The sequence below is a fragment of the Pimephales promelas genome, chromosome 18, assembly GCF_988280905.1.
Source record: "Pimephales promelas chromosome 18, fPimPro1.hap1.1, whole genome shotgun sequence".
Lineage (NCBI taxonomy): Eukaryota > Metazoa > Chordata > Actinopteri > Cypriniformes > Leuciscidae > Pimephales > Pimephales promelas.
In genome coordinates this window covers 22,859,186-22,871,691 of record NC_142786.1, presented here as the reverse complement: position 1 = coordinate 22,871,691, position 12,506 = coordinate 22,859,186, and the positions used below count along the sequence as shown (strand labels likewise).

The 12,506-nt window shown below is 38.6% G+C and overlaps 1 protein-coding gene across 2 annotated transcripts in view; it reads left to right on the top strand.

Annotated features, from left to right (window-relative positions):
* Positions 1-12,506, top strand: part of vps50 (VPS50 EARP/GARPII complex subunit) — a 151,363-nt gene that overhangs the window by 68,167 nt on the left and 70,690 nt on the right. For both annotated transcript variants that reach the window (XM_089123160.1, XM_039680886.2), the window contains exons 14-16: positions 11,050-11,141; positions 11,250-11,344; positions 11,754-11,852. In XM_089123160.1, the coding sequence (XP_088979286.1) occupies positions 11,050-11,141; positions 11,250-11,344; positions 11,754-11,852 (286 nt within the window). The remainder of the gene's footprint in view (positions 1-11,049; positions 11,142-11,249; positions 11,345-11,753; positions 11,853-12,506) is intronic.

The window sequence follows — 12,506 nt, the reverse complement described above, 5'->3', positions numbered from 1 at the left end:
CTTTACCCTTGATATCCCTCCTGAATAAACAAGCTGTTGCCCTGCCAGGGGGTTTGTTTTTAGGTTTTGGATTATTAGGTTCGTCAATCATTTCAAATTTGAATTGGATTAATTGATACATTAATTTACTAACCCTTTAATTTGATAAATTAAAGGGTTAGTTCACCCCCAAAATGAACATTTTCATCACATACTTACCCTCAAGATGTTCCAAAGCTGTATGAGTTTCTTTCTTCTGTTGAACACAAAAGATATTTTGAAGAATGTTGGTAACCAAACCAACATTCTTGATGGTAGCCATTGACTTCCATAGTTTTTTTTCCTTAATATCATGGCTACAAATATTATACAAATATTAGAGACAACAAATATTTTTATCTCGTTTGAATTGTGCCCTGGATTACACATGATGTTTGTAAATTTAAAAGATACATTTTAAAGTCAAGAAAGTCGCAGTTTGATGTAAAAACGTTGAGGTATAAGACTGTGAAAATACGTAATTACAAAGACTAAAAACCCCAAAGGCGCACATTTTCTCTCAATGAAAAAAGCTATGTTTACTGAAGCTAACGTCTGTCATTGTTTCTATAGTCTTACGTTATAATCGTAACTTTACGCCGTCATGCCTGAGTGTTTTGTACCAGACTGTACAAACACGAGCAGCGGATCTTGCTCGTTGTTTCGCTTCCTGGGAGATGTAGTTCATTGAGTGATATTCACATAAAACTAAATGTTACTCTTCTGTTTCATGACAAACTGCAACGTTTTTGACTTTCAGAATTATATTTTAAATTGACGAACATCATATGTGTAATTCAGGCCACAGTGCAGACAGAATAAAAAGATAAGTTGTCTTTCGTCATTGACTACCACACATATTTTTTCCGAAATAAGGTCCCATGAGCCGGAAACGGAGGTGCAGGACTTAGGCTCTCTATTGCAAACCTCAGCTGTGCGCATGTGTCAGTGAAACCAGATGATGGGCTTAAATGTTTCCCGGCTTGACTGTTAAAAGCAGATGATTGGCTTTTCGGCGGGAGGGGCGGGGCATGTTTATACAACTGCCATCTTTGGTGTTATGGGTTTTCCCTATGTAGTTGTATTAAGGACTGAGGAAGTGAAGCAGGAATAAATAGTCTCTGGCTTTATTCATGATCAAACACCAAAAGAGATCAAAAGAGTAATATGAGCCATTTATTATGAACAATGCCAACATTTAAATAAGCTAAGTAAAACAAACATGTTCCTCTTCCACAGTCCTTGGTCAGTTAGATGTAAGGGAGTATACGTTGACGGCAGTGTGTCAAACTAAAGGCACTTTCACGGTCGGCTTCCAGTGTAAATTCATTACTCTTGCTCTGCCGATCCTGCGCTTTAGCAGTCATTATCTGTATCTTCCTTAGCCCATTGCTTCTTTCTCCAACGCTTTGTCCGGTTATTCTTCCCCTTTCCCAACAATTCCCTGGGATGCTGAAATGTCTACAATGTGCTATAGCCTGTTTGTGTGCGAATGTGTGCTCATTTCGTTTTGCTTTTGTGTGTGTGAGGAGTGTCTGCCAGAGAGTTGATATTTTTCTTGTCCTCTCCAACAGTGTGTTTGCAGTGATTTACTCCGTGGCTCTGCATAGCTGCGCTCCTCATGCACTGAAATGATTGGGGAAAAGTCCAACTCTCTTGCCAGGAGCCGAGGAGCTCTTTGATTCGGCTCCAGGAGCTCCGATCCTGCCGGTTTAATGAAAGGAGCTTAGAAAAGAACTTAATTTTTAGCAACTGACAAAAAATAAACACCTTTAGCTGTTCTTTCATGTACATTTAAATGGAAAGTTTCAAATAGGCTCTTTTAGAATTCAGACATTGGCATCCAAATGTCCGAGACATTATTATTTTTTTGAACACATTTTAACCTGTACAGTAGGCAGACAATCAGAATGAGTTTTTTACCGCCGCGGCAGTAAAATTTGGGGTGTATTTGCTGCCTTTTGCCTCTAAGAGGCGCTACAATCAAAGACTTTGAAAAGTGTCAGTTTTTGTGTAATCTTCAGTCACGCCGCGGCTCATTCAGAGCGATTGAAAGTTGGTAGCAGATTAATTCAAGAGAAACGTAGTTAAAATAATTAATTACAAAACTTAGGCTACAACAATTAGGATTTCCAAGCGTATAAGACGATGACGCATCAGCATTCAAACGGTAGCTCTGTGGTTAACGGATCAACCTCGACTTCATGGACCTCCAAATGACCCGAGATCGAACCTCATTAGCTGTTAGCTGACAGCTTTTATGTTTTACGGTTCTTGAAGCTTAAATACTCATCACGAATACTTTTCGCCACCTGGTGGTCATTTCGCGGCCAACTTTGAAATACGGCTGGTTTATTTGTTCCGTGGTGGATTCACCGCGGCGGTAAGTGTCATTCTGGTTGTATTTAACTTGTGTTTTTTGGACACATATCTTGTATACATTTTTTGAAAATTCGTGTACATTATTCTGTACTTTTTTTTTGTTTGTTGCTTGAATTGTTGTAGTGGTAATACATTTAGTAAATAAATGTTTTATATTAAAGGTTGTATCAGTGATTTCAGGCCCGAAGAAAAATGATCACATTCATCTACCCGCTAGCTGCCCGCCCCATAAGCAGGCTGTCAAAAACAGCGTCTCTTTAGGCAGCCTCAACTTTGAGATCTGCACACAAAAACAAATGGGAACCACCACTCAAAATCAAAATAAACAGTGTTCTAACCAATCACCGACAGGGGCGGGTGTTGTTTGTTTTTGCGCGAAGTCGTAGCTGAAGAATAAACCAGCGTCTATCAACAAACCAGATAGATTTAACATGGAAGAGGCAATCCCCAAGAAGAGGGGGAGGATTAGGGTGAGGGAATACCGTCATTTTTCGCCAAAGAAACTAATAATAATCAGGAAGGCTTTTGAACGGTGGAGAGAACTCAAAGAATTTAAATTGTTTAAATCGTACACCAAGGTTACACTGTTTCTTCTGGACATGTTGAGTAGATTCTAGTGCAGACTTTTTTGTATTTGAACTGTGTGTGAAAATATAATTCTTTAAAAAATATGAGTGAAGCTCGACTAAACTTGGATAGCTCTAGCGAATATCAGGTTGTAGGGATTTAGTGTGTGAGTTGCGTCTACTTGTAGCCCTAACATTAGCCGCGTTTCCACTGCCGGGCCAGGGCCGGGCCGTGCTAGTGCGTGCCAGGGCCAGTCGCGTTTCCACTGTCACTTCCGGGGCTTGATCGGGGCTTCCTCAGGGCCAACGGCCAGGATTTCTGGCCCGTCGAATACCTTGGGCCAGAGGGGGCCAGCTCGGGCTAGAGGCGTGCTCAAGGTAAAAGGCGGAGTTTATCGGTGTTATGGAACGTTATGATCTGAAGCAAGATGCACATAGGGGTGTCCATGTTTAACCGATTAACCGTTTAAAATTGCATAACAGTTTAATTTGAACTGTAGGCCTATGCCAAATGCTGCGCAAAAATATGCTATATATAGCCTAGGCTACATATCGACAAATTTTCAGATATTTGTTTGATTTTTTGCCCTCTAAATATTAAAAATATTTGACAATTTAATATGAAAAAAATATATATTTTACTGGTTTTCTGAGGCCAAATTAGAACCTGGAAATGATATTTTCCCCGCAGTGCTGAATGAGAAGAGCCGTAACCACAGCCTACAGAAAGGGCTGATTTATAGGCTATAATTAATGTGTCTGATAATAAAATAATATAAAATAACGAGGCATTAATTGTTTATTAATAAACTATTGTTTTCTAAATGATTTTCGGCTAAAAACATCTCCATCTCCGGATGCACATTTAGAGAGAAATTAATTAGCTACATAATTACATAGTCAGAAAGATATTGGCTTTCGATTTGAATTTGTTCGTTTTAAATTGGACATTTAAAGCTTTAATCTACAAAGGATATAACCCCTGTAGACTAAAGCTTTAAATGTCCAATTTAAAACGAACAAATTCGAATATTTGCAGACACGGAGTTTTTGTGAAATGGACGTTTTGCTTATTTTCAATTGGCAATTTCAGTTTGAAGGGTGATGGAAATGCGGCTTTAACTGCTCCGTAGCTACTTGCTGCGTTTTATTTCTATAAATTAATTTCGTTTCAAATGGGGTCCAATCAGTTATTAAAGGTGTTAAAAAATTAACTCTGTATCTCGAGGTTGCGGCGTTTGTTATTTGTTAACAGGCGGCGTTTGTTAACAGGCTGCGGCGGTTCCGCAGCCTGTTATATCGCGCAAAAAATCGCTGCTTGAAATGGAGAATCGCCTGTACTGGTCTCGTGACACTATTGCAGCCACTACGGCAGGTGAGTTAATATACATGCTATCTTCCTAATTTAAAAAATAAATTAATTCATAATACCTGCTGAAATGGGTTGGGTTTTATGACGTTTGATCCAGAAAGGCGTGTTAGGGGTGGGGTCTGGGGCAGCGCTGTGGGGCTACTGGCCCGGCAGTGGAAACGCAAGCCCGGTGCTTGAGGCCCGAGGCCACTAGCTCGGCTCGGCTCGCTGTTAGCTCTGGCCCAGCCCTAGCCCGGCAGTGGAAACGCGGCTATTGTAGCCTACTATTAGCAATAACACTAGCCTACGTTCAGGACTAGCTTAATAATAATAAGCTGTTATACTACTATTCCAGATAGCTGTTGTTACCATGAGTTTTCTCCACAACGTTAGATCTGTATCTATTTGACTGATTCTGGTACGTTTTATCATACCACAGCTTCCAGTGAAGCACCAGCAAAACTAGCTGTATGTTATGACATGGCTCGACTGCAGATTTTATAAACATCATTATACTTTGTAATCCAAAGCAGCCAAGATTGAGGTAGACGTCAATCTGAAAATAGTGTGTTTTTGTCGCTTTAAGAAATGTGTGTGCATGAAACGGGAAGGAGTGGCGAGCTAAATTGTTTTGTTTGGGATCTCGCTTCGAACACAAACAGAAGTGACGTTACCCAAAATCGCTGATACAACCTTCAATATTAGTAATATGCTTGCAGAATGAAAGTGTTTTCACTAGTGTTCTCAGACTTTTGAAACTACCCATTGTGCAGGTCAAGGTCAAAAGCTCAAAAACAATGTTGCACTGTCAAAGTGCATATTATTGATCCTGCTGCTATATTTTCTGAAGAAAGCATAGCCAAAATATAATCATGCGCGGAAAGAACTGCTTTTCTCTTCTTTGGTCCAAGGTCACAATTTCTTTTGAACTACTTAATGCAGCTTCTACAGCTCACAGAGTCAGTGTAATGATGTAGACCATCCTTGATTTAAAAACCATCACACGTCTGACAGCGAAAATCCCGTACAGCCGTCACGGAGAAAGTGTTATATTCTTATCAGTGAGTCTGTTTACATGCATAATTAATATCACAAATCAGTTGGATAATATTGTGTTCACTGAGATTTCAAATCCCACATTAAAATGTACACAGATATGCTTGTCATGGCGATTGGGTTTTGACCTTTAACCAATAAAGTAACACCATTTAAATCACCTTATGCATTGTTTATTCCAAGCATTATCTGTGCAAGATTTTGCATTTAATACGCACGCTCTCAATATTCCCTGAATCTCTCTCACTTCACTGAGTAAGCGTTTGGACTGATACTGTTATCGTGATTGTATGAGCCAGGTCTCACAGGAAGAGTTTTTTTCAACTCTGGTTTAATATCTTCCTTCCTCTCTTTCCCCCCTATCTCTGTTCAGTGTGTAGATATTAAACTATGGAGAGTAGAAATATCTGTTTGGATGCTGGATTGTCATGTGGCGTTCAGAGGTGTTAGTTGCTCACACGCTCTGACATACCCTCGTTCCACCTCGTTTATTTCTCGCTATGCGGTTTGGATGCTCTTTCCCGTTGGGGTTCAGGAAAGTTCCCATTAGCGATAGGGACTTCATAAAGGGAAAGGGTAAAGGCGGCCTGGAGCTCTGTGGATTTGGCTTGTGTGAATTTTTGTGTGTGTGTGTTCTTTAGCCGTAATCTGTACAACTAGAGAGGAGCGTGTGAAGCGTGGGGCAAATCCAGTTTTTAAAGTATACATGAGGGAAAATGTACTTGCACTTATGTAAAATGTGAAACTGGTTTGCTTTCACTGTGGGAGTTATTTCCTTCTCTCCGGTGGTCCTAAGATGAGACGTGAAGTCGGCACAGACGCGACTCTTGAGTGATGACTCTGGCTCTCTGGGTTTTAAGTGAGCACTGTGATATAAAAGCTCTTCCCCTATATCTAATTTCTAAGCGCCAAACATCAGTCTGCTGGCTATGCAAGAGTCCACTGAACACACCATCATTCACTAGTATTGAGGTCTTCTCTGAAGGTTTTCTTCAACAGTCCCATGATACATGTGCCTTGTTTTATTTAAACCTTTTCTACCGACTGGGTGTTGGAACCAAATCAGGTGCCCATTCAGGAGCTGTTCTGGGCTGTTTCTACCAAATACGTTGGAATTGATGGTCTCTTTCAACTTAGGCTCACAATGTTTCTACTTAAAGGGATAGTTCACCCAAAAATTTACTCACCCTCATGTTGTTCCAACCCCGTAAGAGCTGAGAGCTGGATCACTCCTCCATACTAGTCTACAGCCTTATTTAGGGATTGAAACTTGCCGGCCTCAAAGTTATTAACCCCCTGGGGACCAAGGTGTATTTGAGATGTTCTGACATGCCCTGATATTTGTACTTCTTTCGGTTGCTTATAAACATATTAATGGCACAGGTGAAATTACACTCTATTTAGCACAAACAGGGCTACCATAATATGTGAGCAACATGTATGTACATGTTTGTATTTTTGAGAGAACATTGTTTATGCGTGGTTATTGAAAAAACTAAAAATTAAAGTTTCTGAAATAAGGCAACGAAATATGCGTCCACAAGACTTTTGACTTATGGATGTTGTGGCCTAGAGTTTTTTTCTTCACAATGATCTGAAAATCATCCTCTTAATCGTTCACATAAAACTGTGAATTGGGTTATATTGTGAAAAAATATTTTTTGTTTGCCAAGGCAATATGCGAATAGGCGTGGACAGGCCAGCCCTCATCATGTATAATTAGGTGATTCTCACCTGAGAGAGACAAAGACCCGCATAATAATGAGTGAGTCAGACAAGAAAAAAATTAAAGGACAACATATATACATACAACTAACAAATAAAAACTTTATTTCAACTATTCACTTCCTTCTCTTTGCGCCTCTAGTCAGTTAAATTAGTGTAACAGCGTATGATCTGTTGTTGTTTGTCACACGCATCACACACACGACCAGCGTCGGCCAATAGTTAGCCTACGTGTGACGTAGCTCTACGCAATTACACTAGTTTAACTGACTAGACGCGCAAAGAGAAGGAAGTGAATAGTTGAAATAAAGTCGTTAGATAAAATGATATTTTCTTTGCACACAAAGTGTTCTCGTCGTTTGATAAAGTTAAGATTGAGCCACTTGGACTATTTTGACGATGTCTTTAATAACTTTTCGAGGCCGGCAAGTTTCAATCCCTCAAGAAGCCAATGGACTAGTATCGTGGAGTGATCCAGCTCTCAGATTTCATCAAAAATATCTTAATTTGTGTTCCGAAGATGAACGAAGGTCTTACGGGGTTGGAACAACATAAGGGTGAGTAAATACTGACAGAATTTTCATTTTTGCGTAAACTACCCCTTTAACGCAACCCTGTCAATTTCCATCATAGAAAAGTTAGTTTCAAGCTGGAAAATTGTGCTTAAATCGAAAACCAACCAGTCTGGACTGGGAATTGCTGGCATCAGAAGTCAGGGGGTGGGATAATACTCGCAATAAATTTATCAGAACAGAATGATGCAAATCAATTCAATTGACGAATGTCCAACTCCTCCATTGCTTAGTGAATCCAGAAACTCCTTTTTTTCTATTTAGAGTTGTCTTAGGATTGTCGGTCATGCTGTGTTTTTGTTTCTAATTTGTTGTTTTGTTTTGTTGCATTTAGTTTAGTTTAGTTTCGTTCTCGTTTTGCACTTTTTTTGTTTGTTTCGTTTTGTTGTCATGAATATCCTAGAATTCTCAGTCACTCTGTGCCTTTGTTTCATTTACTCTCTGTTTTGTCTCTAATTGTTTTAATTTGTGGTTTTGTTTCATTGAATTTTTGTTTTGTGGTTTCGTTTCGTTTCAGTTGTGTTTGCTGAACAAACAACCTTGCAGGTACAACATTGGTGCTACAGATAAATTGACAGCAAAATGGACTTAGTTGGTTTTGTAAAACCAGTCCCATATAAGTGTATCTGGCAAGAAATGTCAGACAGGTGCGATCTTTTTTTTAGAGGCTTTGGCTTTTTGCACAGGAGGATCATGTGTGAGTGTTTGTTTGTTTTCTCCAGAGATGACTTACAGCGAGAGTGCTGTGGTGGAACTGTTTTGTAATCTGCACATCAATGACATAATAATTATGTTGTATTACTAAGAGCCTGCTGGAGTATCAGTCCAGAATAAATCCCACCTGACTGGCTTTTGTATTTAGTCACTCTGTCACGCTGTGCCTTTATAGACTTTAAGATCAGTCGCCATCATTCACGCTCTTAATACACTCATATCTTGCTGCGCTCGCCTCTGCAGGTCATATCATCATTCTCATCATAAGTATCCTTCTCTTTGCATTAGAGCGGATGCATATTGGCCAAAGCAATGAAAAGCAGCATTATGAATTCACAATGAACTGACTCAGGAGATTTCCAAGGTTCCTGGTTCAGTTTAGTTTGGTGCATGTCACGCAACTGATACAGCTTCTGTCAGGATAGATGATGCACATCTAGTTGGTACTTTTTGATGACTCCGATAGGTGTCCTCTATGATTAAACTCACTTTGGTTTGTCAGGATGAACACTTCCCCTGATGAAGAGTGACAGTTGCTTTGTTGCAGGATGTGCTTGTCATCAGTTTAATAGGAAACAATATAAAAAATAATAAAAAAAGAAATGTCGTACTTTTTTCTCTTTACTTCAAGGAGTTATACAATTTAGAATTTATACTGTGTTAGAGTTTTAGTTTTACATTCAGTTTTTGAAAATTATTTAATTAAAATAACCAATTATTTTATTACCAATATTTTGTTTGAATATTCTTTAAAAAGATATGAAAGAGAAACCACCCTCTTCTTTTGGTTGGATGCATTAATACTGAAGGCTGGTTTTGATGCATCAGTGTGGTATTCATATTGGATCTGACATTTGATAGTCAGGGTTTTTCCTGGGTCAACAATGGTCTTCGGTGGTGGTAGACGAACGCGGTCATTCACACACACGTGAACTGTGAGCCCAGGACTGACAATAAATGCAAAGAAACCTTTTGAAATATTAACTTACCCTATTTATTCATGAAATAAAAGATAATCACTGTTAGAACCAATCATAAAACTTAGAACTGTTTCATTCCAAAATCTTTAATTTTGTATGTAAAAAGTCATTGTAAATTTGAAACGTAAGTAATAAAATGTAACAAAGTAACACATTACATTGAAATGGCAGATCTATTTTGCAATTACTCTCCAAGACTTTATTCTCAATCATTTGACATATAGTATCAGATTGTTTTTTTCCCATCCATTGCTATTGTTATCACTGTCAATTGGATTCAATCACACATTTAAATACCGTTGTAAAGTCTGAACCGGACGATTTGGGGAATTTGTATACAATAATTAATAATTATTCATATAGGTTTGGACCAGATCAACTGTACATATTATTAAAGGGTTAGTTCACCCAAAAATGAAAATTCTGTCAGTATTTACTCACCCTCATGTTGTTCCAAACTTCTATGTGTTTATTTGTTCTGCTGAACATAAAGGAAGATATTTGGAAGAATGTTTTAATCAAACAGATCTCATTCCCCATTGACTACCATAGTATGTATTTCCTACTATGGTAGTCAATGGGGAATGAGATCTGTTTGGTTAAAACATTCTTCCAAATATCTTCCTTTGTGTTCGGCAGAACAAATAAACACATAGAGGTTTAGAACAACATGAGGGTGAGTAAATACTGACAGAATTTTTGGGTGAACTAACCCTTTAAATCTCATGAGAAGGGATGATATGTTACCTGCATCTGCATTCATGTGTACCTAAGCAATCAACCACAAATTGATTGATTAATTGCATAGGTCATATTTTAGAGACATTCTTTTTGTGGCGCCAACATATTTTCAGTGCAGGAAAAACCCTGCATTCAGTGGTGTTGGTAAGCCTTTTATTTTCCTGCTACCTGGTTCCGCCATGTGGTCCTTAATGCAGTAAGCCAATTGAACAAACTTCAAAGTTGGAAAATGAACCATCTTTGACAACCTTTTTGTTAGAGAATGTCATTTTTACTGTGTTAGCATAGCACTCTGTAATTGCCTTGTAATTGCGACTGTCACTGATGCAGAAACTGATGCAGTCAAAGGGTTGAGAGCACTTTTTGCAAACATCGCAAACATTTGTTCTGATCTACTTTCACGGAGCGTAAAAGTTTTAAATGGGATTTGCAACATCTTGAGATGGTTATTTGTTGAGATAACAACACATGACTTCACACGGTATTTTGAAGAATGTTATAATGTCAGAGCCATGGCAGAGTAAATCTATTAAAAAAAATCTGTTAATTTAAATAAATTTAAATATATATTTTATATAGTCATGTAAACTAAATGAAAATTGGAAAGTTTAAGCTGAAGCACTTAAATTATTAAAAAATAATAATAAATGAAACCTAAATAAAATTAAAAAAAAACTAATGTAATAGCAAAAGCACACAATGAAATTACTAAAAACAAAACAAAAAAAATTAAAGCCATTTCAAAATATTAATAAAATTGTTTTGTGTTTTCAGTCCGACTGAAATTGCATGTATTTTTAGTTGAAGAAAATAAGATCAATGTGTGAAATGATGAAAATGTGTGTCAGACTATACTGTAACAGACTAACCTGATCTCCTGTCATAATAGCATATAATGAGTATACTGAAGTGCTGTATCTACTGTAAGTATTTCCTGTTTGTAGATGACTCCAGCGCAGAGGGCTCAGATGAATCCACCGTGGACCGCAGCTATGTGAAAAAGAAGCTAGAACATGGTTTAACGCGAATCTGGCAGGTAGGGAGCGTGCTCATTTACTTAATTTCTTTCTTTCTTTGTTTTTCATTCCGCCATTAGCTTCATGACTTGCCCTCCCACCTCACGTCCTCCTCTTTCTGTCCCCAGGACGTCCAATTGAAAGTGAAAGCCTATTTGCTGGGGACAGACATGTCCAACTTCAAGTACGACGACTTCATTGTGGTTCTGGATGTTATCAGCAGGTAGGGACCCACTTCCTCATTAGTGCTAATTGGATTGGCCTGCAGGGACCAACTGCACCACTACCCTCCCCCCACCCCCAATCACTTCTGCTTCATGAGAAACTCCCCTAAAGAGAAAATGGGGCCAGGGGGCATCAATGAAACCACTTGTTCCTCAACAAGAGACCATGGTCATCCCCATTAACAGAGCTCAATTAAAAGGCCATTTTTGTGTGTGAAACTACAGCCCTCTGTATTGATCTGGCCTCGGGGTCGCTGACTTGTGTGAATAGAGGCAGGATTTTCTGCCCTCGCTGGGACACGTGATGCGAAGTAACTCTTTGGGGTTAATTAGAAGAGTGAACCACTTTCTAATTCATTATCATTATTATCTCTCGTTTATTTTCTGTTTTTCTCTCCCAATTGACAGGTTGATGCAAGTGGGAGAGGAATTCTGCGGCAGCAAGTCCGAGGTGTTGCAGGAGTCCATTAAGAGACAAAGCGTGAACTACTTTAAGAACTATCACCGGTGAGAAACAGTAATGGCTCATGGCCAAGTTGACTTCAGTCACAATTAGTTCTAGGAGGGGTTTACTAAAAATGGGATGAGTTCTGCAGGGAATGCTGTAGTTTGTCTGTTCCCCCAATATGAATTTCCCATTGACTTTTTGCAGAAAACAAACTTTGTGACCAACAAAAGTTTCTGATTCTTACATGTTTTGTTCATCAACATAATTGTCATAAATGAATGAATTTTGGAGCCAAACTATAATTGACATAAGTAAAAAGCTAAAGGTTGGCTATAGAGGGAATGCGCGTGACGTCACCGTCGGCCGGAGTGCCTGCAGTTACTCACAGTGTATTTGTATTCAGCGTGAATGCCACGAAAAACAAACACAACACATTTAAAGTGGGAAAGAGCTTTGCGATTGACTGTACAACTAGATTTGACAAAAAATCTGAGGTATATTTTTACAGACTGCTATAGAAAGTGGAGCAACTGGATCGCTGCAATTCACAGAAACAACTGGACTCCAGTCAGCGAAAGGTGGATAGGTGCAGTTATCATTTTGTGAGGTGTAAAAGCATACCCATATATTTTGTATTGTTATATAACAACTTATCAATTAAATATTTATCATTGCATATTCTGCATTATTGGATGTTTTTTAATAAACACTGA